General features: G+C 48.4%; 1 protein-coding gene across 3 annotated transcripts; it reads left to right on the top strand.

Moving 5' to 3' along the window:
- On the top strand, positions 1-27,583 carry EDN3 (endothelin 3). 3 transcript variants are annotated; one of them, XM_081559367.1, is made up of 5 exons: positions 1-435; positions 1,029-1,317; positions 22,527-22,703; positions 23,798-23,878; positions 26,612-27,583. In XM_081559367.1, the coding sequence occupies exons 1-5, from the start codon at positions 384-386 to the stop codon at positions 26,649-26,651; spliced, it is 639 nt and encodes a 212-aa protein (XP_081415493.1). In that variant the 5' UTR covers positions 1-383; the 3' UTR covers positions 26,652-27,583. The 3 variants fall into 3 exon arrangements, with proteins under 3 accessions (XP_081415493.1, XP_081415495.1, XP_081415494.1); XM_081559369.1 differs by having other exon boundaries at positions 23,798-23,895; positions 26,612-27,121; XM_081559368.1 differs by lacking the exon at positions 26,612-27,583 and adding an exon at positions 25,640-26,273.
- The last annotated feature ends 382 nt before the right edge of the window (positions 27,584-27,965 follow it).

Here is a 27,965-nt window from a genome sequence, read left to right as displayed (position 1 = left end):
GCCTTGCTGGGTGCGCCGCGGGCCGCTGCGCGCCTAGCCGATTCCCCAGCGCCTGGGAGGCGACCCCCGTGCGCCCTGGGTTCAAAGGCCCCCGCGCTGCAACTCCAGCCCCTCTTGGGGGCGGGGAGGCGAAAGGGGTGGTGCGGGAGCCAGAAAAACTCTAACCCACAGCCTGCAGCCCTGAGCCGGCATGGGCAGCGCGCTCTGAAGTTTGTGACGGTCGCAGCCGACTCCTGGCCGCAGCCCGGGACTCGGCGAGCCAGCGGCCGGCCTCGAAGCATCTGCAGTTGGAGGGTGAGGCCCGCTGTGCCCGGCCCGAGCGCCCTTTGGCTGCCACAGGCGCCCGTCCTACGGCGCGGTGTGTCCGCGCCCGATTCGGGTTCATGGAGCTGGGGCTGTGCTTCCTTTTCGGGCTCGCTGTGACCTCCGCAGCAGGTAAGCGGGCCGGGCGGCGCGCGTCTCCTGGCGCGAGCGCACACAAAAGGACCCCGGATCGCGGGCGCGGGGAGGGTGCCTCGCCGGGGGAGCGGCCTGGGGGCAGGCTAGAGGGCAGAAGCTGAGGGCACAGACCACCCCGCGGGCCCGGGAGGTTGCAGCCCACACGCAGGCAGGAGACCTGGGGCCCGGGGCCGACTTGGTCAATTTTTCATGAAGTCGGGGAACTTTTCCAAAAGTTTGCAAACGGTTCAGAAACTGTGCAAAATGATTGCAAAGTGTTCAGAAAGCCTGCACAATGCTTGCACGTTTTTAGTGGGTGCAACTGCTTGCATGCTGTGCAGTAAGTGAGAAGAGCTCCCAAGATTTTCACAAAGTGTGCAGGCAACTTGCAAGCTTTTCAGAAACTGCTGCACATAGCTTTGCAAAATTTTCTGAACATTGGGAGTAGCCTGGAGACTTAACAGAAAGTGCCCTTAGCTTGCAAACTTGGCAGAAAGTTTGGTTGTCCCCTTCCTCAGGTTCTACGGGATGGTGGGTGTAAGGATCTGCATTCCTAGGAACTCAGGAGCCCCTCCATTTGCCTCCTGCAGGATGGGTGCCTCACCCCCAGTCTGGGGATGCTGGCAGGAGCAGCATGCCGCGGGCCCCCTCTGCAGCCAGATCGGAGGGGGACACCAAGGAGACTGTGGCCACCATGGCAGCCCGGGGTCCAAGCCCCAGAAGCCCTTGGCGGGAGCAGGGACCAAGTCAGTTTGGGAAGCAGGGGACTGAGGGGGTCCCTGGGCACCACCGAGCCCGGCGCTGTACATGTTTTACCTACAAGGACAAAGAGTGCGTCTACTACTGCCACCTGGACATCATCTGGATCAACACTCCTGAGTGAGTCAGCCCTGGGGTGGGGGAGATGGCCCAGGGAAGGGAGGGGGGCTCCTGGCTAGGCCCCTCTGTTCACACTGAAGAAGGACCTGGTTTCTTCTGCGCCCGGTCAGCCCAGAGCCCTCTTGGCACAGCCTTCAGCCCTCCTGCCAACTCAGGTCGGCTCTGCAGGTGAAGGGTGTGACTCTCATCCCCTCTGAGGGCCTGGCCTGGGAGAAACCCAACCCCAGAGTGTCTGATCCGGTGGAGGGGTGAATGAAATGAGCCAGCCAGAGGGATTAGACACCTGAGAAGTCCCTTTGGGGGGAGGAAGCCCCGAAAGTTACTCCTGTCCCCGGGCCATGTGGGTCCTGCCCCTCTGCTGACCCTGCCAGGCTCCAAGGAGTTTCAGATTCCTTGAAAGCAGCCTGTTCTCTAGGGAGTGCAGGGGTGGGCTAGGCAGGGCCTAGTGAAACCTCCCCCACAGGGTGACATTCCATGGAATTCAGGCTCCTTACCTCCTAGGTGGTGAGCCCAGAGTTCCTTCTCTTTCCCCTGTCACCCCTGCACCCGACAGCTCCCCTTCTCTCCTCCAGTCCGTAAGAACTCTCTTACTGCAAAACTGAGACAGTACCACCTGATCCCTCCTGGAGTCTCCTTAATGTAAAGTCCCCCCTCTCCCGAGGCCGTGGGTAGTGACTCAACTCAGGAACCCCTTCTAAAGAAACATCCTCCTGCAAACTGTGAAGAGGACTTGACCTCAATCTGGTCACCAGCCTTTGGAATTTGCCTTCCCGGTCTCTAAAATCCAGGACTTGGACCAGACGTCTCTAGGTGTCTCTGGGTATTCTTGGGATACCTTGGGCATCCTGCTTAGCCTTTCCAGAGCCCTGGGCCTTGACAGGCAATTTTGCTGCAGTGGTTGGGTCCCCTTGATCCAGGGGTTCCTTTGCCCCTGAGCCATGTGACCTCTGAGCACCCTGGGTGACAGCTTGATGGGCCGCACATACCTACCTTGTTTTACCAATACCCCGAGGATGAAGGGCAAAGGAGACTGAACCTGGGGGGCCGGATATCTTTCAAACCAGGTCATATATCCTCTGAGTACATCTGGTCTGGAAAGTCACCCTGCTGTCCTGCATGGCAGGCAGGACTGGCTCCACCCAGGATCCTGGACTCGTGTACAAGGTCCCGGCTCAGAAGGACCCTCACAGTCTAAAGTGTATTGCTGATGTCTTGAAATACTTAACACTTTTTCTTTTATTCAAGTATAGTTGATTTACAGTATCATGTTAGTTTCAGGTGTACAACACAATGAAATGCTTAATATTCTTTGAAGCAAGGGCTCTACATTTGCATTTTATCCCAGGCTGTCCAATACGGAGCTGACCTCGATGCCAGAATTTGCTTGCTGGGTTATGTCTAGTCAGCACACAGAGGGATAACCAGGCCAGATCTTAAAAAGAAAGGTGTGCTGGGGAGGGACTCCTGGGCAGGCTGCCACTGACAGCCTTCTATTCCCAGACAATGGTCAGGGTCACCTTCTCCTGCAGTCTCCATCACCCTGACACTAGTCCTCTCTGATTCTTATCCTCCTGGCATCGTCCTCTGACTAAATTAGCTTCATAGAACCCAGGGCAACCTTGGCAGGAATCCCAGGCTGTGGTTCTAGAAGGAGAAAGAGGAAAGCAAAGCCAGTTAGGGGAAGGGGACTTTGAAGAGGACAGGAGGGGAGAAAGGAGAGGATATTGGGAGACTACCTTAGTTCTCTGCCTGTAGCCAAGCTCTGAGCACTTGCTGCATGGAAGCACTTGCCCCATCCCTGTGACCTGGTGGGAATCCTGTCTCCCCATTCTGAGCTGTCATGTATGACCTGAGATGAATCCATGGGTCTTTGGCTTTTCCCAGGATATCCAACTTGCTAATGTTCCCCTCACAGCTTGATTTACCTCTTCCCTTCTTCCCAGACCCTGATTCATTTTAAACACTACAGGGAAGGATTAAATATGGTGTTTGGGAGTTTCATGAGCTACCCTGGGAAACAAAAAATGACAATAGCCAGACTTGAGCATTTTAAAGTCAGACAAGCAACATAACCTTTATACGGAAGATGTTCCCAGATGGTCTTTCTCTGCCTTCCTTTCTTTCCCTTCCTCCCTCCTTAGCTTTCTTTCTTTCCTTCCTTCTGAAAATTGTCTGTTGCTGTATGGGCAGCTTCACTGGCAAACTTTAAAACATCTTGGATGAGATTGCAAAGTGAGGGAGTGGGCTTTAGGGAACTTGGGCCTTCGGAGAAATGGAAGCATCTGAAAATGACTGGATGGAACTAAAGGGCAGGGTGGTGCACACTGAGGACTTTTCCAGGTTCTGTTTCCCACCCCCACCCCAACCTACTGTCAGAGCCCTACGTCGAGGGCTCCTCTCTCTTAGCTGTCACCCCTCTTCTTTAGCAGACCTTTCTCATCTCCTGAAACTTCTCTAGGTGTGATTTGCATCCCGTCCCCACCACTGGCTGCACTGGGAGCCCACCAGAGTCTGGGTCTTCATGCCTAAATAGAGAGTCTGGAACTTTGGGTGATTTTCAGCTTCCAGTGTCTTTCCTTCTACTGCCTTCCAGTTGCGCAGAGGTAGAGGCAACAATCCTGCTTTATCTCAGAATGATGCTTGGGAAGTTGCAAGGCCTTCTTGGAGAAGGTCATTTCAGCTGCGTTTAAGGACCAGCAAGCTGCTTAAGGGGGGATGTTGTTCTTGCATCTCGTGTGGAAAGTTAAGGCTCTGGAGAGCAGCTGCCCCCAGAGGTGTTTTCCAGGCATGAGATACAAGTTCTCTGGTTTCCCCACATCCTTCTAAGCACTTAGCTCTTTCAGAGCTTGATCTGCACCCAGCACATAGTAGATGCTCAGTAATGCTGGCCTTTGCTGTCACTGAGGTTCTGTCTGCAGGACTTTCTCCCACAAATGAGGTGTCCCGTCCCAGAGGTCTCACATCTCTAGAGACATGTGCAGGAATGTGGATTTTTCCAGGGCTATTGCTCATAACTTCCATTGTTTCATCCAGAAGATCTCAGGCCCCAAAGAGGAATGAGCCAACTGCATCCTGGGCAGCTGCCTTCTTAGACCCGGGGAGGCGGCAGAGACGGCTGCCCGCCCACGAGGCGAGGGATGTTCATGGCTCTCCTTGGCCCTATTAGGAAGCCACTGTGCCTCCCCTCACCCCCAGCAACCCCACCATTGCCAACAAAAACAAAACCCTACCTCAAAGGAAATACTTATCTCATTTCATGGTCATGGAAAATATGCCAAGAATAAGATAATAAGGAGAGAAGTAGGGACAAGTAGCCCACATGCTTATATCCCTATGCACTTGGGGCTGTTTCCATGAGAATACTTCAAAAACAGGAGTGTCCTGTGACATGGTGAGGGATTGTCTCTGTTGGGGTCTCCAGAAAGATGGAACTAATAGGATGTGTATATATAGATCTCTATGTGTATATAAACCCACTACACACACACACACACACACACACACACACACACACACACAGAGGAACTGATGTTGCAGTCTGCAGTCTAAGGCATCCTGAAGGTAGAATTCCCTTCCTACTCAAGGCATCTCACGTCTCTCTGTCAGAGCTTTCACCTTATTAGATGAGGCCCACCCACATTATGAAGGGTAATCTGCTTTACTCAACGTCTACTGATTTAAATGTTAATTGCCTCTAAAATATACCTTCCTGGCAACATCTAGACTAGTGTTTGGTCACAGATCTGGGTACTGTGGCCCAGTCAAGTTGACACATACAATTAACCATCACAGAGTTCTCAGTGCTAACCACACCCCACAGCAGGGCAAGCCCCTCTGCACCTGCTACCATCCATCCACCTGGCCGCAGAGTGAAACCACTAGCTCTGACAGCCAATGAAGCTGCAGGGCCCCCAGCAAGGAGCCCTGCTCTGTCTCTCCCACTTCATTCCTGAGAACTGAGGGGACCTGCCATCTGTTAATCCCTCCAAGAATGTAATGACAGAGGCACTGTGATGCTGTGACAGTGACCATGTTTCCAAACAAAAATCTGAGCCACATGGTCTGACAAGCAGGAATCTATTTCTGGAAAGAGCAGTGCAGGATGTTTGGAATCATGGCTGTGGTGGGAAATCTGGGCTCTGTAGACTCGTGAGAAGACTCCAGCCCCAGGAGCTCTGCCCGGTGTCCTGTTTGTGATTCACTGCGTGGCCTGGGGATGGTACCACCCTCTCCCCACGCCCCCAGGTAAGGTGCAGACATCAGTGTGACTCTAGGATGGTGACCTAACAAGGTGACCAGCCTGTCCACACTGACTCAGCCAGCAGGAACGACATTTTTCCCCAAAGAAGAGGTGTAAAAAATAATCATAATTTTTCAATATATTCTACCACAAAAAGGCAACAATTCAACCGAGTCATCTTTGCCCCTCCTGTTGTTCAAGAGAGGTATGCCACATGTTTCTAGGGAGGGGACATTTTAAGTTTGAAAACATCCCATTGGAATGGATGGATCTGGTTCTCCAGCCTCCCGCTGATATTGGACTGTCCACCCACTGTGTGATCACAGGGGTCCCAATAACAATCAGGTGACCTGCAAGTCAGGACTGGGGGTACTGTTGCTGGAGATACAGCTTTTGAGGCAGAGGGGTAGTCTTTTGAGCATGATCATGGTCTTGCAGGCAATGGTCCACACTGATGTTGACCATGACTCCTGTGAATAAAGACATGTGAGGATGACATGAGAGAGTGTGTGGAGCGTTCCCAGAACAATGTCAACCCTAGTGGGCTCAGTACCTCAGGACCAACGGACCATGTGGATAAGTGTACAACCCTGGGGGCTGCATAACGTTCCCTGTCACTCCACACAGTCTGAGATTGGAGGAGCCTTGGACGAAGAAGCTCAAGTCCTGCTGAGGTCGGCTTCATTGGACCCTTAAACCATGGTCTTACCCAGCTTCCTGTAGTAACACTGAGGAGCTTGCACCCAAGTACCCCAGTTTTTCCCTATGCCATGCCTCTTGGTGGGCGATCTCTTAGCATTTGTTCTGCATCAGGTTTACAGACCCTGGGAAAAGGTGTGTCTGGCTGACTGCACTGCTGATAAGCGGCTTGATAAGTACCCTGGTGGCCAAAGGTTGTTCAGGCTTGATGAGATTTGGTCCTGCCCTTTTCTGCCCCTCCTTTGTTGTTTGCTTCCCTGGTGAATAATTGGAATGTTTGGGGAAAGGGGCATGGTGTTCTCTGAAGGCATTGCTCTGGGGCTCCCTGTGCTAAATAAGCAGATGGGTAGAGTGACAGTGGGGGTGGGGGAGTAGGGGTGAAGTGTGGGGTGATGTGGAGGTCTAGTAGCGGGTCTGGCTGTGCTGTGCTTAGTTGCTCAGTTGTGTCTGAGGTTGTAGCCTGCCAGGCTCCTCTGCCACAGGGATTCTCCAGTTCAGTTCATTTCAGTTCAGTTCAGTTGCTCAGTCAAGTCCAACTCTTTGAGACCCCGTGAACCGCAGCACGCCAGGCCTCCCTGTCCATCACCAGCTCCCGGAGTTTACCCAAAGTCATGTCCATTGAGTTGGTGATGCCATCCAACCATCTCATCCTCTGTCATCCCCTTCTCCTCCTGCTCTCAATCTTTCCCAGCATCAGGGTCTTTTCCAATGAGTCAGCTCTTCACATCAGGTGGCCAAAGTATTGGGGTTTCAGCTTCAACATCAGTCCTTCCAATGAACACCCAGGACCGATCTCCTTTAGGATGGATTGGTTGGATCTCCTAGCGGTCCAAGGGACTCTCAAGAGTCTTCTCCAACACCACAGTTCAAAAGCATCAATTCTACAGTGCTCAGCTTTCTTAATAGTCCAACTCTCACATCCATACATAACTACTGGAAAAACCATAGCCTTGACTAGACAGACCTTTGTTGACAAAGTAATGTCTCTGCTTTTGAATATGCTATCTAGGTTGGTCATAACTTTCCTTCCAAGGAGTAAGTGTCTTTTAATTTCATGGCTGCAATCACCATCTGCAGTGATTTTGGAGCCCAAAAAAATAAAGTCAGCCACTGTTTCCACTGTTTCCCCATCTACTTGCCATGAAATGATGGGACTAGATGCCATGATTTTAGTTTTCTGAATGTTGAGCTTTAAGCCAACTTTTTCACTCTCCTCTTTCACTTTCATCAAGAGGCTCTTTAGTTCTTCTTCACTTTCTGCCATAAGGGTGATGTCATCTGCATATCTGAGATTATTGATATTTTTCCTGGCAATCTTGATTCCAGCTTGTGCTTCATCCAGCCCAGCATTTCTCATGATGTACTCTGCATATAAGTTAAATAAGCAGGGTGACAATATACAGCCTTGATGTACTCCTTTTCCTATTTGGAACCAGTCTGTTGTTCCATGTCCAGTTCTAACTGTTGCTTGCTGACCTGCATACAGGTTTCTCAAGAGGCAGGTCAGGTAGTCTGGTATTCCCGTCTCTTTCAGAATTTTCCACAGTTTATTGTGATCCACACAGTCAAAGGCTTTGGCATAGTCAATAAAGCAGAAATAGATGTTTTTCTGGAACTCTCTTGCTTTTTTGATGATCCAGTGTATGTTGGCAATTTGATCTCTGGTTCCTCTTCCTTTGCTCCAGGCCAGAATATTCAAATAGGTTGCCATGCCCTCCTCCAGGGGATCTTCCCAACCCAGGGATTGAACCTGCATTGCAGGTGGATTCTTTACCGTCTGAGCCACCAGGCATGTCAGGATAATTTGAATGATATGTTTGGAATCCCTTTGTTAAATGGTGAAATCTTAGTAAGGCTGAGTCCAACAGAGTAAACACAATGCCTTGCATTCATTTCTTCTTGTACACAGCACCTGGGTCTCAGTACCTAAGACCTCAGTGTGGGCCACCAGGAAGGGATCCCAGGAAATAACTACAGAATCTGATTACCAAAAATGGTAAATAAATAAGGACACATAAAATAAAGGTGGTATTGGGACTTCCCTGGTGGTCCAGTGGTTAAGACTCCTGCTTCCAATTCTGGGGTTGCAGGTTTGATCCCTGGTCAGGGAACTAAGATCCTACACATCGTGGTGTACAGCCAAACTAATAATAATAAAAAGAGAAGACAGTATCAGCCAGACTAAAAGTGATCTTGAACTCAGGTTTCTGACTGATCATGTTTTTACTCTCTGAGTCATTTCCCTCCCACGTAACCCTCTCCCCCTTAGAAATCGGTACATGTTTACATTCCAGTTTTGAGTTTGGGTAGCAGTAGCTCAGAACATATCACGGCAAGATGCATTTTTAAAGTTTCATAGCCCTGAGGCTAAATTTCAGAGTTTATTGGCAAGGTCAGCTCACATAAGGTGACCTCCTGGTTGGGTTCAGTTGGACCTAAAGTCTCCTTTTCTAACCCAGAATGGGTGTGAGGAGGTGAGATGTCTGGGGGCAAAGATGGGTTTGCTGAAATGCAGCTGATCCCGACTGGATAAGAAAGAGACTTGAGGCTGGAAAGCAGGTTGATTTGCATCGAGAAGGTCATGACCCTGCGTGACCCCAAAGGGAGAACTTGGATTTTTGCTAGATGAAGAGGACGTTGAAACTAGGAACTTGGCCTTAAATCTGAAGGCAGATGAAAGGCTGGTGTGGTTTGTTCCTGCAAGAATTTAAAACAAAGAAAGCTGGGAAGCAAACAGTGCTTTCCTTAGGGGGGCCCCACAGCCGGTTGGAACTCACAGGCTTTGTAGTGCCAGATCTCAATCCCATCCTGGATCCACAGCATCTCAGCAAGTTTGATGGGGGCTGCCTGTGCTCCACTTCCTCCCTCCAGGTAGTCCCCTATAACCATTCCTCAGCTTTGGAGTACATTAGAAATAGATTTACTGTTTAACAGAAGGAAATAACCCTCTCAGTCTAAGCCATGTTTTGGTAGAAACATAATTCCTTAAAATGGGATACACACACATGCACGCGTGCACACAATTTCCCTCTATTTGGGACAGGAACCAATTTTATTTACAAGGAAAATAAACCCAGGCAACGGCCATAATGTAGATGAGCTGCTGGTCCAGACAAGTTTCCAGGGGCTTCTAGAGTCCTGCTGCCATACCAAGCCCCCAGGAACAGACAGCAGAACATGGCATCCCCAGCCTTCCTCGTCTGCCCCAGTTCGGAGTCTCGGGAGAGCCAAGAGCATTTGGAGAACCTAGCGATGTTCAGAACCCTGGAGGGACAGGTCTTCCCTTATTTTATGGCCTCTCAGGGCCAACTTAGCAGGAGGCCTTAATAAACAGTAACTCTAGAACATGGCAGCCAATGAGCCCTGTGCCTGGCCCAGTAATTTAAAAAACAGAAACAGATTCATGCACCCATGAGAAAGGCTCGGAGGCTCTCAGATGTGGCCAAAGTGTTGCGGTCCTGTGTTGCCTGGTGATGGCACAAATGGCCCACAACTTGGGAAGAAGGGAACAGCTTTGCCAAAAGCCAGAAGCAAGTCAATGAGAGAGCAGAGGTATCTGTAGCTTTTCTGGGTTTTTCTACATCAGATTTCTTGTAGAGTGGCAAGATTGGGTGAGGCTCTTGACATACTCTTTCAGGTGCAAACTTGAAGGGGATGCCATTAAGTTAAATAAAAGGGAATGTGATGTTTTTTAAAAATGAAAATCAGTGCAGAAGTATTATAATCAACCAAATACCAACATTTCTAATAAAGACACTATCTGACTCTGCTTGGTTCTTGTTTGGGGATAGAGCCTGTGTCTCTAGAGGAACTTAAGTTTCCTTAGTTCGAGGTAAGCAATCAAGTGATCAGAGTGACCACAATGATGCAAAAAATTAGATTAGGAAGAAAACGGGTGTCTTTATTTTTGTTACCATGGCAAGTATGTCTTCATTCAGTAAAGTTTTTCCATCCTAAAGGTGAAATCTTCTGAAAGTTAGTGAGGGTGTCTTCTCTTCTTTCTGAGAGTTGTTTAAAGGGATGTGTGCTGGTGTCTGGACTTTTTGTTTTTTAAATCCCCCTACACATACCCCCATCCTTAAAAAAATACCTGCTCCTTATTTTCCTCCTTCTGTTTCCACTGCTGGTAACTATTTTGAGCCACATCTGTCTGCAGCTTTGCATAAAGTTATAATGAGCTTGTGCCAGACAGACGTGGATTGCTCATGCCTACATTTGACCTGGAATGTGTTAGGGTCACTGGGGGTTGGGGAGGGAAACTCTAACCTAACTCACATGGACGCATTTGGGTTGTAGCAGACAGGGGAAACCAGCCAAGCTGTCGGATTCCCTAAATGGCTTCAGTTGCAAATACTGCAGGCATTTGTTGCCCTAACTTCTTGGTTATTTTTTTGAGCTGTCACTCTTGGAAATCCCACCCCACAGACAACACACACAGAAGGATGTTTCTGTTACTCTTTGCTTTGACCACTTGTGCTTCCTCTAAATAGACTTCATTCAGAGCCCGTGTGCCTGTGTGAGGGGAGGAGGCTGCTGTGTTCAGGGACCTGATGGCACGATACAGTCTTTGGCTTTGGGATTATTTCTAAGCTCAGTGATATGGCGGCAAGATGTGGAAGAGTCCTACTCTTTGGATGAAGCTTTCTGAAAACAGTTGGTAAGATCCTGGGAATCTCTCCACTTGGGGGTGGGTAGAGACCTCACATTTCATTGTGGTTTCATTGCTGAAGAGAAGCCCTGCTCTAGCATATGTGCTATTCGGAGATGCTCAGGTGTGACAGTGAGGGCTTTTGGGAATCTCACCATGGAATTTGGAGTTGGACAGAGCCTCCAGAGATCCAGCCCTTTCATTTCTCAGCTCCAGAAAGAAACCACTCAGCCAGGGCCTCTCCGGGAGCTAGTTTTCAGTTTGGACCCATATCCGAGGTCTGTCAGCCTAGAGAGGCCTCTGGTTTTGTCTCTGAGGCTTCATCCAGCCAGGCAGCCTGGTTTCTTCCTCATGTGTCTACAGAAGTTACTATCAAGATGTGTTTTTTCCATTTTAAGTGATCTAGAGACCATATTCCCTCTAGGACAATGATAGTAGAAATCCAATACATCAGCTAAGAATTCTAAACATTTGGGAGATTGGGTGTGGGTGAGAAGTAATGGCCAATTAAGACCTCCTTCTCTCTCTCCTTCCCTGATAGCTTCCCTGATACCTTAGTTGGTAAAGAATCCACCTGCAGTGCAGGAGACCCCTGTTCAATTCCTGGGTTGGGAAGACCCCCTGGAGAAGGGATAGGCTATCCACTCCAGTATTCTTGGGCTTCCCTTGTGGTTCAGCTGGTAAAAAAAAATCCACCTGTAATACAGGAGACCAGGGTTCAGTCCCTGGGTTGGGAAGATCCCTTAGAGAAGGGAAAGGCTACCCACTCCGGTATTCTTGCCTGGAGAATTCCATGGACTGTTTAGTCCGTGAAGTCACAAAGAGTCGGACACGACTGAGCAATTTTCACTTCACTTTCCCTCCCTCCTTTCTTCACATAGCAGACCCTCGTTATTGAGATGCTGTAGTATTATTATGCACCTGCTGTGAGCCAGGCACTGCCTGGGCTGCCCTGGATGCTGAGGTGGACAGGCAGAGGTCAGCTGTTACCTACCCCAGAAGACAAGAAGGAAGCCACACCTGCAGCCCGAGTGAGGAAACACCCCTTCTTCTTGGGTCTAGTAAGACTGATTGATGGTGGTCAATGTTCTCTTTGAAAATACATGTAATTCTGGTAAAATTCCCCAACAACCAAGTCCTGGATAAACTCATAAGTTGTGGGTTGCTTTCTTTGAGTGGGGGCTGGCGGGGGGGGGGCGGAATATCTTTAAGAAAAAGTTAACTATCAACCCACAGCATGTTGCTCACTCTTTTGATATTTCTAAATATTCTGGTCATTGGCTATTTCTGAGGCTGCAGGAGGACTTCCTCCTTTGGTGGCTGGTGGAGGAACAGTCTGCCTTGGGGCCTTCCCCCTTAGAGATGCGGCGGTTTTCTGCAGAAGCAAAGCTGCAGATTGCCAGTTCCCTTTATGTTGTTTGTGAGCAGGAAGTTTGTGTCATGTTCTTTAGAACCAGAAAGCATGTGTTTCTGCTTGTACAATGAGGTTACTGAGGAGATGTATTTCCTGGTTATTTTCTTTCCTAGAGGTTGGAAGGGCACCCAGTGGTTGTCTGGCATGAGGCCTGTCCCAAGCCAACTTTCACAGGCATTTGATGAGTGGACAAGGAGTAAATTCACTGGAGGATAAGCCTCCTGAGGTAGTTAGCCAAGTATCTCTGAGCATTATGAGGTCGTATGCTTGCTCCCACCTGCCCAAAGGACAGTGTGATCCAAACCAAACATTTCACAGTGGGCACACCTGGGAAGAAAGGACTCCAGCCAGCTTTGTTGGCTGTGTTTTGTCCTGATTTGGAACACATTCTTTTGTATTTTGTTGCAATGAAGAAAATCTCTACTTGTCCTTGGCAGCTGCAGAGACTCCTGGTCTTTCTGTGAAACCCAAGAGATCATGGTTGCATCCATCTTGAGAGAGTGACGGTCCAGGGTCAGCTTGAGGTCACTGGTTGAAAGCAACAGAAACTTAAATGTCGCTCACACAGCATAGGAGTTTATTGGAAGGACATGGTGTGATCCACAAACTGGAAAGGAGGGAGAAGCAGGACCAGGCTTAGAAAGAGAGAGAAACCAGGACAGGACTGGGGGTCCCAGGGCACAAACAGACAAGGCAGGATCGTTAGTAGCAGCTCCAGACTACTTTCTTTTTTTTAAATTTTTGGTTGTACTATGTGGCATGAGGGATCTTAGTTCCCCGACCAGGGATCAAACCTGTGTCCCCTACAAGGGAAGCTCAGAGTCCTAACTGCTGGACCACCAGAGAATTCCCATCCAAACTATTTTCTGACCTCGAATTGGTTTGCTCAGGTGTCTTGGGAAGGAGAGGGTGCCATGAGCCAGCTTGGGTCACCTGATGAGTCTTGAGGTGCAGGAAGGTGAGATTCAGTGACTGACAATCTCATCAAGACCTCACACAGGGAAAGAGGGACCACTCCCCAGGGGAAAGACAAGAGATTGGATTCCAGGAGACGAAAACAGCCAGCATTAAACTCAGGCTCTAGAGAATCCTGGGCTTTTAAGTTTTTCAAGGGGGGTATTTCTGTCTCTGATCTGTTGTTTCCTCCTTGTCTCTATGTCTTTGTGCAAAGTGGAAGTGGGGAGGGTGCAGTCCACTAGATGTTTCTTGAAGTGAATGGATGCTTTTACAGGCCTTTGAATATTCAGTCACTTTCTGTAGTTACTTCGTTCTGTCTCATTCTTCTAACAGAGTTAGTTCACACTTTTTTCTGATTATGTTTTACAAAGACAGTCAATGAAGTTGATCCACATTTTCTTCCCTGACCAAGAAGGTATTTCAAAGCTTGAGAGAGCAACTGAGTGGTACCTTCTACGGAAGAAATTTAATAAAATCTGAAATTGAGCCTTAGTTAGAAAGCCTGTTGGAGTCTAGAAGTTGATTCTCTGGGGAGTTGTGAGGGGCAGTATCTAATGACCACTGGTGCCTGGCAGCTGGGAGGCCCCCCGCCGTCTGCCTGCCACTGGCAAACAGTTGTTCCTCTTCCTTTCAGCTGCAGGATCGGTTAGCAGCATTGTGCCTCCTGTACGATGTGTCCCAAAGATGGTCCTGACCTTGCTCTTCCATTTCAGAAGGAAAATGTGAAGCAGAGGAGACAGCATCATCTTGACGTATGAGTGTGCAGTGAAAATGTTCTGTTTGTTGGGAAGACGCTCACCAGAACCTGGGCTTTTTTAAATTGAAAATGACAACAGTTTGTAAAAATAGTAGCTGGTGCTAATTTTGTCACCGTGTCACGTGACCTGTCTGGCTTTGCTTTATGGAACAAGACACTAGAGGAGGGGTTGTACACTGAGATGCCCATGAAGGCCAGAGAGGTAAGAAAAGCAAGCAGAGAAGGACAGGAGTAGGCACTGGGGCCAAACAAGAGTGTTTGAACCAGGCTCTGATGGTACCACTCAGCTTCAGACAGATGCTGCTATGTTGGAGTATGGGACTGGAGTGAGTATAACTGAGAGAAGACAGAAATTGGGATATTTATATGAAATTTTCAGGTTAAAAAACAAAACAAAACACCACCTTCTTGTGATTGGATGAAGCCTACAGAAATGACAATTTTCTAACCTATGTACTAGATTAAACTGTGTGTGTACAGGGCCATGGGCCCGTCATAAATCATCAGAAGTCTAGTCCAGGCCCATACATTGAAAACCACTCTGCAAATATTTGCTGAGTGCTATTCAGTTCGGGGTGGGTAGGTGGGGTTATGAAAACTGGGCTTTCTAGGACAATTTGATCAACTTTGCTGAGAGTTTAGAGCCTGGCTGGGTGATGATGCAGATGAAGAATTAATACAGGAGATTTGGAAGTTTTCAGTTCAGTTCAGTTCAGTCGCTCAGTTGTGTCTGACTCTTTGCGACCCCATGAACTGCAGCATGCCAGGCCTCCCTGTCCATCACCAACTCCCGGAGTCCACCCAAATCCATGTCCATCGAGTCGGTGATGCCATCCAACCATCTCATCCTCTGTCGTTGCCCTCTCCTCCTGCCCTCAATCTTTCTCAGCATCAGAGTCTTTTCAAATGAGTCAGCTCTTCGCATGAGGTGGCCAAAGTATTGGAGTTTCAGCTTCAACATCAGTCCTTCCAGTGAACACCCAGGACTAATCTCCTTTACGATGGACTGGTTGGATCTCCTTGCAGTCCAAGGGACTTTCAAGAGTCTTCTCCAACACCACAGTTCAAAAGCATCAATTCTTCAGCGCTCAGCTTTCTTTATAGTCAACTCTCACATCCATACGTGACCACTGGAAAAACCATAGCCTTGACTAGACAGACCTTTGTTGACAAAATAATGTCTCTGCTTTTGAATATGCTATCTAGGTTGGTCATAACCTTCCTTCCAAGGAGTAAGCGTCTTTTAATTTCATGGCTGCACTCACCATCTGCAGTGATTTTGGAGCCCCAAAAAATAAAGTCTGACACTGTTTCCACTGTTTCCCCATCTATTTCCCATGAAGTGATGGGACTGGATGCCCTGACCTTAGTTTTCTGAATGTTGAACTTTAAGCCAACTTTTTCACTCTCCTCTTTCACTTTCATCAAGAGGCTCTTTAGTTCTTCTTCACTTTCTGTTATAAGGGTGGTGTCATCTGCATATCTGAGGTTATTGATATTTTTCCTGGCAATCTTGATTCCAGCTTGTGCTTCATCCAGCCCAGCATTTCTCATGATGTACTCTGCATATAAGTTAAATAAGCAGGGTGACAATATAGAGCCTTGATGTACTCCTTTTCCTATTTGGAACCAGTCTGTTGTTCCATGTCCAGTTCTAACTGTTGCTTGCTGACCTGCGTATAGGTTTCTCAAGAGGCAGGTCAGGCGGTTTGGTATTCCCATCTCTTTCAGAATTTTCTACAGTTTATTGTGATCCACACAATCAAAGGCTTTGGCATAGTCAATAAAGCAGAAATAGATGTTTTTCTGGAACTCTCTTGCTTTTTCGATGATCCAGCGGATGTTGGCAATTTGATCTCTGGTTCCTCTGCCTTTTCTAAAACCAGCTTGAACATCTGGAAGTTCACGGTTCACGTATTGCTGAAGCCTGGCTTGGAGAATTTTAAGCATTACTTTACTAGCGTGTGAGATGAGTGCAATTGTGTGGTAGTTTGAGCATTCTTTGGCATTGCCTTTCTTTGGGATTGGAATGAAAACTGACCTTTTCCAGTCCTATGGCCACTGCTGAGTTTTCCATATTTGCTGGCATATTGAGTGCAGCACTTTCACAGCGTCATCTTTCAGGATTTGAAACAGTTCAACTGGAATTCCATCACCTCCACTAGCTTTGTTCGTAATGATGCTTCCTAAGGCCCACTTGACTTCACATTCCAGAATGTCTGGCTCTAGGTGAGTGATCACACCATCATGGTTATCTGGGTTAGTGAAGATCTTTTTTGTACAGTTCTTCTGCGTATTCTTGCCACCTCTTCTTAATATCTTCTGCTTCTGTTAGGTCCCTACCATTTCTGTCCTTTATTGAGCCCATCTTTGCATGAAATGTTCCCTTGGTATTTCTGATTTTCTTGAAGAGATCTCTAGTCTTTCCCATTCTATTGTTTTCCTCTATTTCTTTGCATTGATCACTGAGGAAGGCTTTCTTATCTCTCCTTGCTATTCTTTGGAACTCTGCATTCAAATGGGTATATCTTTCCTTTTCTCCTTTGCTTTTTGCTCCCCGTCTTTTCACAGCTATTTGTAAGGCCTCCTGAGACAGCCATTTTGCTTTTTTGCATTTCTTTTTCTTGGGGATGGTCTTGATTCCTGTCTCCTGTACAATGTCATGAACCTCCATCCATAGTTCATCATGCACTCTGTCAGATCTAGTCCCTTAAATCTATTTCTCACTTCTGCTGTGTAGTCATAAGGGATTTGATTTAGGTCATACCTGAATGGTCTAGTGGTTTTCTCCACTTTCTTCAATTTCAATCTGAATTTGGCAATAAGGAGTTCATGATCTGAGCCACAGTCAGCTCCCGGTCTTGTTTTTGCTGACTGTATAGAGCTTCTCCATCTTTGGCTGCAAAGAATATAATCAATCTAATTTCAGTGTCGACCATCTGGTGATGTCCATGTGTAGAATCTTCTCTTTTGTTGTTGGAAGAGGGTGTTTGCTATGACCAGTGCGTTCTCTTGGCAGAACTCTATTAGCCTTTGCCCTGCTTCATTCTGTACTCCATGGCCAAATTTGCCAGGTGTTTCTTGACTTCCTACTTTTGCATTCCAGTCCCCTATAATGAAAAGGACATCTTTTTTGGGGTGTTAGTTCTAGACGGTCTTGTAGGTCTTCATAGAACTGTTCAACTTCAGCTTCTTTGGCGTTACTGGTCGGGTCATAGACTTGAATTACCATGATATTGAATGGTTTGCCTTGGAAACGAACAGAGATCATTCTGTCATTTTTGAAATTGCATCCAAGTACTACATTTCAGACTCTTTTGTTGACCATGATGGCTACTCCATTTCTTCTAAGGGATTCCTGCCCACAGTAGTAGATATAATGGTCATCTGAGTTAAATTCACCCATTCCAGTCCATCTGAGTTCACTGATTCCTAGAATGTTGATGTTCACTCTTGTCATCTCCTGTCTGACCACTTCCAATTTGCCTTGATTCATGGACCTAATGTTCCAGGTTCCTATGCAATATTGCTCTTTACAGCATCGAATCTTGCTTCTATCACCTGTCCCATTCACAACTGGGTGTTGTTTTTGCTTTGGCTCTATCCCTTCATTCTTTCTGGAGTTATTTCTCCACTGATCTCCAGTAGCATATTGGGCACCTATTGACCTGGGGAGTTCATCTTTCAGTGTCCTATCTTTTTGCCTTTTCATACTGTTCATGGGGTTCTCAAGGCAAGAATACTGAAGTGGTTTGCCATTCCCTTCTCCGGTGGACCACATTCTGTCAGACTGCTCCACCATGACCCATCCATCTTGGGTAGCCCCACACAGCATGGCTTAGTTTCATTGAGTTAGACAAGGCTATGGTCCATGTGATCAGATTGGCTAGTTGTCCGTGACTGTAGTTTCAGTCTGTCTGCCTCCTGATCCCCTCTCTCAGTGCCTACCGCCTTACCTAGGTTTCTCTTACCTTGGACCTGGGGTCTCTCTTCATGGCTGCTCCAGCAAAGCACAGCTGCTGCTCCTTACCTCAGACGTGGGGTAGCTCCTCTCGGCCACCGCCCCTGACCTTGGGCGCAGGGTAGCTCCTCTCCGTCGCCGCCCCTGACCTCAGGCGCGCGATAGCTCCTCTCGGCTACTAACATTTATATATGACAGCTGGGAGAAAATGGGAAATAAGAAAACACTGTGATAAGTATGATCTTGGCATCACCATCACCTATCAAATAATGAATATGCTGAGTAAATGCTGAGGACAATTTAATATACAAAGACACACAACGCTAGACATTGCCAATGTGATTGTTTTGGGGTGTTTTCTTTTGTCTAAGAGCATTTGGACTGATCTTTCCTGCTTCTCTTTTGTTTGGAGCTCTGTGTTATAACTGGAACATTCGCAGGTTGAAATGCTGCCTACTTTTATAAGAACTGTGTTCTTTAAGCCCCACTATAGAACAGCAGGCTAAACCACAGGTCAGACGGTGTGCTGGTCAAGGTTCTCAGCCAGTTTAACTTCATTTTCAGGGTTCCTTCATTAGTTCTTTCCAATTCACCATTCAAGAGACATTCGTTTCTTTATCATTCAAGAAATGACAAAGGTACCAAGACAACAACTAAAACATGAGTGCTTATTGGGCAAACAATGTCGAAAGATGGACCAGCCAAAGGAAGCCTGACAAAGAATGGCACTGCTGTGCCAGGTGGCATTCTGGTTCCTTCTTACTTGTCTTTCTTACTTAGTCACACATTTTAAATGCAAGGCTGGAAGATGGGGTTTTTTATGCCTGGTACAACTCACTTGAATTCCCAGACCAAAAAAGCAACAGCAGTAGCCACATTCATTTACTGCTAGGAGCTCTTTGCTAAGTACTTTTCATGCAGTGCAGTGTATCGTTCAGTCCAACAACAACTTTTGTAAATCAGCAAACGAGCGGGTGGAGTGATCATCATGTAAGTGCTATACAGCATAATAATGGGATCAGCAGGTAACCTTTCTCTGTGCTCTGTGTACCTTGTACATACCTGTGCATATTGGCGTGTGAGGGTTCCTTATCCTGTACTGTTTTCGTACACCAGTAGTGTGTGAATGCCCTAAGGCCTTTCTGCATCCTCATCACGCTTGGCATAATACCAGGGAGATACAGGCAGACCTTGGAAATACTGCACATGTGGTTCCAGGCCGCCTCAACAGAGTGAAAAAGCAAGTCACATGAATTTTTTGGTTTCTTAACACTTATGAAACTTTTGTTTATGCTATACTGCCATCTATTAGGTATGCAATAGCATATCTAAAAAATGTATATCCCTTAAAAACTACTTTAAATTCCAATCATCATCTAATGCCATGTGGCCACAAAACTTCAATTTGTAAAATTCATATTATCTGTGAAGTGCAGTAAAATAAGGTATTCCCAGATATAGTGGATGCTTGGCAAATGTTAGAAATTCCTTGTAAGGAATTTTGTGGTTGTTGAACATTGTAGGTTGGAGAAAATCCAGTCTTACTGGTCTAGTTAATCTCACGCTCAACAACCAGTTACTTAATTAATAGTCTTCATTTTCTCAGCCTTGTGCTAGATCCACAGCAGGTGCAAAAAAAGGAGCCCTGTCTTCTACTCTCTTGGAGCTGGTGTCCACTGTAAGAGCTGGACAAGAAAGACCCCTGCCCTGGTTCTGTGGGGTCGAGGGTGTCTCTGACCCTCCTCTGCCCCTATCTCCCACCCACTGCAAGGAATCTATGGGACTGAAAGCCATATGCCCCTTCTTCTAGACCAAGTACCGAGTATTTATGATCCTGGAATCCCCCATCCTCAGATGTCTCCGAGCTCACTTCAGGGTCTGACACCCATGGACAGAACAGGGCTTAGGGCACATCTCCCAAGGCCTACTGGGCACCCAAGGTTCAGCTGCTTGCAGGATGGGGGGTGGGGGTGGAGCTTGGGGTGCACTTGGGGTCAAGCAGGATGGGAAGCTGAAGTGTTGAATCTCCCAGTGCTGCTGTGTTGCAACACAGAACTCCAAGGAGCCCCAGAATCCTAAAATCAAGTTCTAATTTCCAAGGTATTCTGAAGCCAAACTCTTATTTAAGTGCTTATGAGATTTTAAAAACCTTTAAATTTTCAACCTATTGGAAGTGGGCCTTCGTTGGAGCTGGAATTGTTATGGGGGGGCAGAGGGTGAGCCTTCCGTGGGCAGGACCATCTCCTAAGTCCTCTGGTTCTCAGCTTGCATCACCTGCTACTGGCTCCCAGGTCAGAAGAGTGCACACCTAGAACACCCAGGCTTGGAGCAGGGTTTTCTCCCTCCATGAACATTCCTGGAAAGTTTCGAGGGCTCATTTGCATACTAGCTCCTCCCACTAGGCTGCTAGGAAAGTGCTTAACAGTTCTGTTAATGAATACCGGGTCGCCCTGTTTCCTCACTTAAAACACTTTGTGAAGTTGAGTGGCTCTGAGCACACAAATACCTAATCAGCTGACAGCAATTTCAAAATTGCAGGTCTTGCTGTTGATGGAAAAATGGGAGCCTTGGTTGTTAATCCTTGTGTGTAATTTTCACCAAGAAATGGGGGCCTGGGTTTGATGTCAACACCTAGAGACTTAATGTGGCCCTATTACTGGAAATCTATACCTTTAGCCAAATCCTGCCTCCCCACAATATCGGTATTGTCTTGCTACCCCACCCCCACCATTTCCCATTCCTGAGAAAAGATGAGGTTTTACCAAAGGTTCAGCTCAGAACAGGGGCTTCCCAGGCAGCTCAGTGGTAAAGAATCTGCCTGCCAACGCAGGAGACACAGGAGACTAGGGTTCAATCCCTGGGTCAGGAAGATCCTCTGGAGAAGGAAATGGCAACCCACTACAGTATTCTTGCCTGGAGAATCCCATGGACAGAGAAGCCTGGTGGGCTATAGTCCATGGGGTCGCAAAGAGTCAGACACAACTGAGTGACTAAAAACACATGCACAGCTCAGAACGGGAAGGGCCCCTGCTTGCTTTCTCCGTCCTGTGAGCACAGACTGCTCCGTACTGGGCCTGCCTGGATCCAGGAACCATTTCATAACTAACTTGTGTAGGAGGGAGTGGGGAGAGGGGAAGAGAAAGAGGGTCGGGATGGTTATGTTCTCAGCTCCAGTCTCTAGTCCAGCAGAGAGCAAGTTTCTCCCAAGCATCAGGTTAGGATGAGGCACCCCCCCCGCTTTGTCCTCACCACCCCCAAAAGGCACCATGGCATGTGTTTTAAATTAAAGGAAATTCAATTTGATGTTATTTTGAAAGCACACAGAGGATGTCAGAACCCCCTTTGAGGTGACTGATTGGTGATACTTCATGGGGCTCACAGAAACCAAGGTGGTTAATCTTGGGCACAGGAAGGAAAGCCAGAATTTATTGGGAAAGTAACTTTTGGCCATGTATGTTTCCTCTAGCTATTATTAATCTGTCCCCAAATCCTGTTCAGTAGTGCTAATGAATTAAGCAGCCCCTTTTAACTTTTTCCCACTTAACTGCTTGGCAGTGTCCTCCCATCCCTGCAGAGCACTGGTTTGGATGGACATGAGCATAAGAAACAGATTAAACATTTATTGTTTCAAATGATACCACCACCCTCATGCCAACTCCAACCATAAATGAAATGTGTAAATAATTTCAGGCTTTTTTTCTTCATAAGAAGACTTTTACCAAGGCCACTTCTGTCTTCGGCTATATATACCTCAGGGCACAGAGGCTTCCATGTCTGTGTCTTTAAGGAAGCCTTGTTCCAAGGCCACGATGTGTTTCAATGGCCATAATTGAATTTGTATTCCAGTTAGCACAGACTACAAATTTGATGTGCACACAGAAGAAATTTGGTGGCTGGCGGGGCAGAAACAAACCAGACCTTGGGCTGTGGGGTAGGAAAGCGTCTTACTGGTATGGATGACCAGGCTCAGGTGCTGCTGGCTCAAGGATGAAGACTGGGATCAGCATTTGGGCCAGCGGGAATGTCCGTGTCAGGGGTTTGGATGCAGGAAGGGGAAATCAGAACTACCCTGCAAGGATCTGGGATGGGAGGTGGGCTTGCTGAGGTTAGGTCTTGAAAAGACTGAAAATGCACACATGCACACACCTGGCATTGCTGGCTCCTGCCCAGAGAGGGCTGGCTGCTGGGAGGGTGCAGACAGGCCATCCACCATCCTCCACCCGGGCCTTCGCATCTTCCCATCTTTCCTGAGGCTCCAGTGCACTGCCTGGGGCTTAGGGGAGAGCAGGGGGCAGGGAGTGGGGGTGGTAGGGGTGTAGGGATGAAGGGTTCACTCCTGAAGCTTTCCAAGGCTCAAAGCGTGGGGAGGGTGTGGACACCAGATCCTGGGACGTGGCTGCACCGCCTGCCTCACCCATCCTGTGTCCACCATCTCCCACCCCATCGCCAACTCCACACCTACCGGTGCCCACGAGCACGGAGGCCCAGGCGGCTCGCCCAGATGTGGCCCTGATGTTGCTCTTTCCTTTGCAGACGGACTGTGCCCTATGGACTGTCCAGCTACAGAGGCAGCGGAAGCAGGGGCAGGAGGTCGGCTGGGCAGTCCCCACAGAGCCCACAGCCGGTGAAGGGGACGCTGCGCTGCGCCTGCGCCGAGAGCGACGACGACGCCTGCTTGCAGTTCTGCACCTGGTCCCTGTCTGCCCGCGGGTATGACCTCCTCCCTGGCTTTCCGCCCTTCCAGATATCCTTGCCCTAGGCAGTGTGCGTACAGGAGGGCTCAGCTTGTCCTGGGGGATACCATCCTACGCGTGGTGAGGGTGGGGACCGTGCAGAGGGGATGTGGAGCCTCGGGTCTTGGAGGGGGGTGGACCTCGGCTCCTGGAGGGCCGTGGGCATGGTATCCCATCCCCTCGCTGCCTTTCAGAACAGAGCCCATTATGTGGCCGTGCCCTTATCTGGTCTCCAGAGGTATTTCTCCTGGATTGCATAGCAATTTGCCAAAATCTGAATAAGTTGCTAACTCTTAAAAATTGAAGAATACCACCACCACCCCCACAAATGCACATTTTTAGATTCTTCAAAAGTAACAAATGGGAGCATCTGGTCTCACCAGCCCACATGACCCGGTGGCCAGATACGCTGGTACCGAGTGAAGGCCACGGGTGAGATGTGCAACGTCCATTCACCTGTGTTACTTATCGTCTTACTTTGTGGCTCCCTCCCTGGTCCCTGAGTTGGAGACCCTGTAGCATCTGGAGAAGCTTGTGAGTCAGTGTGGACTCAGATAAATCAGCAGGCCCTAGGTCTGCCCTGTGGTGGCCATTTAAGTTGGGTTTTACCTAATAGCCGTTCCTATTAACGCTCCTCGCTTCTGTTTTTCATTAATTTGGGCCAAGACCCCTCCAGGCAGAGCTACCCTGCCGAGCCTCTTCTGAGAGCCATCGCTGGTGGGATGGCACCTCCAAGTGCTTCCTGGGCAAATAAGCACCAGCAGGGGGGCTCTCTATGTGGCAGGTGCCATCCCAACCAGGGCCCCAGGGCCTGCTGTCTGGAACCCCCAGCACAACCCCATTTTTCTTCTTGGCTCCTTAATGTCCAGTGGATAACTGAGGAGTGTGTGGGTGGAGGCTGGACTTTAGTGGGACTCCACCCTCGTGTGCTCAGCCTTCGGAAACTGTGCCCGAGAGGCAGTCCTGGGCGACCATGCTTATACTGGTGGAAAGACAAGCCTTACTGGATGCTGAAAAACCAGCCACATGGAAATGTAGGTTGATTCATTTGAACTGGCTCTCTCCCCACAGGAATTCAAGGTCGGCACAAACACCTGACAAAGAAGTGGGAAAGCAGACTGGTGGTGCCCTGGGGGGCGTGTGTCCGAGGAGGTGAAGTTGCTTTCTGAGTTGCTGCCCCTTGGGCGGCATGGAGGACATGTGGGGTGCATTTGGTCTGTGCAGGCGGCTAGCGGGAACCCCACTGCATGTAGGGGGGTTGCTTTGTCCCCTGGGGTCAGAGCAGCCAAAAGCTGTGGACAGCCTGCCCTCTGTCTTAGGAGCTGACCCCTGCATTCCCTGTAGCTTTTGAGCAGTGATGTCCAGCCCTGGATTTCACCAGGTCTGGATAAAGCTCACCAACCCCTGCTTCTTGGAGCCCCTGCAGGCTCATCTGCTGGGGCCCACATTGTGCCTCTGCTCCCATAGCAAAATGTGGTCTTTAGAAAAAGAATCATTTCTTCTTTTCAGCAGCTGATTCTGGACAGAGATGAATTACAGCAGGTGGGCGCCAGGCCCTCCAAGTCCTCCAGTTCATTTTATAAATTTTTTTTTAACCCGTTTGTGGTATGATCTTGAGGGTTTCCAGCAGCGCAACTGGGTTTATCTATCATTCTATTAATCATAAATTGTTATTAATGAGTTGTCTACACATCTGCAATGGGATGGCAATTTATGTTCGTAGCAGTGGCCTGGAGGGGGTTTGGGTTCCTACATGGTTTGATTAAGGGAGGCTTAAACCCTTCTGGATATATACAAGGTATTCCAAATTGGTGGCAGATCACTTCGAGTCACCTGGAGAGGACTCTGTCAGCATCCACAATAAAAACGCAGAGCAGCGGCAGAGGCAGACCCTGGAGAGGATGAGTTAGGCCCCCGCCAGTCCCCACTTTGCCTCTTCTTCCTCTTCCTCACCCCAAACCCAAACCACTCTCAGTGAGGGAGGAGTGTGATTAAACCATCCCACCTATCATGTCATTTATTCAATTCAGCAAGGATTCATTGAGCACCTGTGATGTACAGGGCACCATCCTAAATGCTGGAGACACCACCGAGAATACAGCAAAAGTTCAGCCTTCCTGGCACTTAAATTGTGGGAGAAGCGGATAGCCAACCAGTACATAAAACATCGAGCAGGGCATGTGAAGGAGAGCAGGAAGCAGGCTGGGGGTAGGAAGTATTGGGTGTGGCAGCAGGTTGGGTAGTCTCACTGGCCAGGTGACAGTGGCATAAAGACCTAGAGGAAGTGGGAAGGGATGAGCCAGAGTGATGAGGAAGGGAAGAGGGTGTCAGACAAGGGGAAGGGTAGGTGCATAGGCCCTGCAGTAGGAATGTGCTGTGCTGGGCATGTCCTGGGAAGGCAGGGGAGGCCAGTGCTGTTGTCATTGTCCTGTCTTGATGTTCAGGAGGTGAGGACAGTGGCACAGATGTCCCACCTGGGCCTGGAAAGGAGCTGCTTCTAGGCTTTACAGCATTGCTTGTCAAGCTCCTGTAAGAAGCTTTACTTGAAAAGAAGAAGTCTTTCCTTATAAGCATGGTCCCGACTTTCTTGCAAGACTGGAGTTAGTCACCCCTAGATTGACATTTTCAGAATGGAACTTGCTACCATCCTGAGCTTGCGATCCTCAAAGATGGGACCAGGCTGCAAGAGAGAGAGCTCCCAAGGCCCCGTTGGCAGTAATGACTGTGTGTACACCTTCAGGCGGATGGCAGGCTCTGAAATTGCCAAGAAGCTCTGTCAAGGAGGCTCCATTCTAAACAAGGAATGGGCTGAAGAGGAATGGGGTAGCTCTCTTTCAGGTAGTGGAGAGCTTGGCTTTTGTTATAGGTTTCTTTTTTCTCTTTTGCATACCCCTCCCGCCTTTTCTGAGGTAGGCTGAAGTCAAGGCCAGACAAGGCAAGTAGGCTTTAGACCTCCATCAAAGTGGACGTCCCCCGCCCTGCAGTCTGCCTGCCCCTCCACTGGCCCTTTCGGGAGCTCCCTGGGGAGAAGGGCCTGCAGCAGGAAGGCCTCAGTTATGGCTCCTCCTTGGTTCACATTTCCACCTCTTTGAGGACAAGAAAGAAGTTTTGCCTGGGGGAGAAAACCCACTCAAAGGGTCCTCACTTAACAATACAGCCCTTCCCCAAGAATGCCCCATCCAAAGACCCCAGCTTCCCTAATGGGTAAAACGATCCCAGCTGTGCCTCAGGGCCCGCAGCCCAAGGCTCCGGTTTCATTCAGGAAATTGTTTTTGGAGAGGTATGGCACTTGCAAAGCCACTTCTCTCAGGGAGTGAGTGGACCCCAAGCTAACTCTTTGCAAATGTAAACCCATGTCCACCTGGGAACAGATGCAGGCCCCCGTCGGAGCATGTCTACGTCCGACCCCTCACAGGGGGCAGGCACCAGGGGTGAGCTGGCAGATCACAGCTCTACAGGAGTTGATGAGTTTGAAGCTTATGGGATTTAGACAGACATTTTCAGCTGTGCTTGGTACCTACTAAAAGAATACATCTAAAAAAGAAAAGGAAGAAAGAAAGGATCCTTTATGTTTGTGATAAGAAGGAAATGAACACCTGCAGGTGTTGAACCCCAGGCCCTGCAGCAGAGGGACTTCCCCACCCTTTGCCAACAGACACACTGATGAACAATAGACCTGGTTCCCTGGAAGCCTCTGTGAAGGCAGCCCCAGCGCAAGGCTATTAGGGTGATATTTGTTTTCAGGAAGAAATGTGGATCTTTGGGGAATGGCTTCAAAATAAGCTGCAGACACAAGCACTTTGTAAATTATGTAAATTTCTATTTATCTATATAATTGGCAACAACTGGGAATTGTAACGCCTGACAGTTCGCAATCTCTTTCAGCTGCGCTCTAGTGGCTACGCTGAGATTACTGAGCAGCTGAAGAAGATGGTGTTTTTCAACCACGGGGTGGGGAGAGGCCGCCCATCCCCTCCCCCTTCCCCTGCTGAAGTACTAATGCAATGGTGGATGCTGGGGTGTTAGCCTTGACCAAATGCTAAACTCTCAATGAGTATTATAAGGTACGAACGTGAATATCCATCATAAGGAAATGGAAAGGACCGATGTGCCAGCGAGATGGTGTACAGTTTAGAGAAGCGATTATTTATTGTGAAACTGGTCTCTACATCAACTCCTTTCAGTGGATGTGTTCGCAGCAGAATCTCTGTACATAGAGATGTTAAATTCTGTTCTGAATCCCAGCTCATGTTCCTTAGGGCTTGAATTACATTTTTTTAAAATGCCTAAGCACTGTTTGGCTCTGTGGCAGGATGGTATCTCGGAAATGCATTCATTGTGCTAACGCTCAGAAAATACTGTCAAATGCAAAATAAAAAAATCTGAAAGTTTTCTCTGATTTGTGGGTTTTTCTGGCTGATGTGATATACATTGTTACACATCAGCTTTCTGTGGGCCTCCAGAGAGGACAGAAAACAGTTCCAGTTCCAGAAGTAGATTCATCTACAGTCGATTATGGAGCAAGATGAGCAAGGAGGCTGCTTGAATTGCAAGGAAGGAGCGGATCTGGGGGACCGTCTGAAGAAGATGAAACATTCAAGGTGGTTGAAAAGAGATATATTTGGGGGGAGCGATGGCTCCTTCCCCTGGTGCCACCCTCGTCAGCTTCGTAGCGATGCACATCTTTGTCTTCTGGCCCCACAGGCACGGAGGTATTGAGCAGGATCCCAGGGAGAGGACAGTCATAGCCAACAGCCAACCTTCGCATTTTATTTGGCCCTGCTACTCATGATTCTTGAGTAGCATTTTATTTTGCCTTGCTACTCATTATTCTTGAGAATTAAAAGCCAGAAGTGACCATGTTTGTTTGATCTTCTCTATCAATTACAATGTTTTTAAGCCTCCAAGACTCACAAGACATCTGGGGGGTGGGAGTGCCAGGTTCTTCTCTCCTCCCCTCCTTTATTTTGAGTCAAGCATTGGAGACCATCAGGGAATGGGACAAAGAGACTCAGCAAGAGAGTCAGGAGACATCTAGTATTCTGGGGTTTGAGCACATCTAACCTGAGAAAGCCCAAGAGCCTCTTGTTTTAATTAAACAAACTTTAGAGAGTTTTGACTTTGATGAACTGATAGAACTGGGTACTGATTTATCCTTCAGGCTGTTCGGCAGCACAGGAGGAGCTGCCAGTGCTCATGGGAAGCACTCCTCCTGGGCTCTGAGTCCTCGTAGTTGCTG

The sequence above is a fragment of the Giraffa tippelskirchi genome, chromosome 13 (assembly GCF_054371585.1).
Source record: "Giraffa tippelskirchi isolate mGirTip1 chromosome 13, T2T-mGirTip1v1.2.pri, whole genome shotgun sequence".
Lineage (NCBI taxonomy): Eukaryota > Metazoa > Chordata > Mammalia > Artiodactyla > Giraffidae > Giraffa > Giraffa tippelskirchi.
Note: the sequence above shows the minus strand (reverse complement) of the source record. Positions and strands in the feature narration are given on the sequence as shown.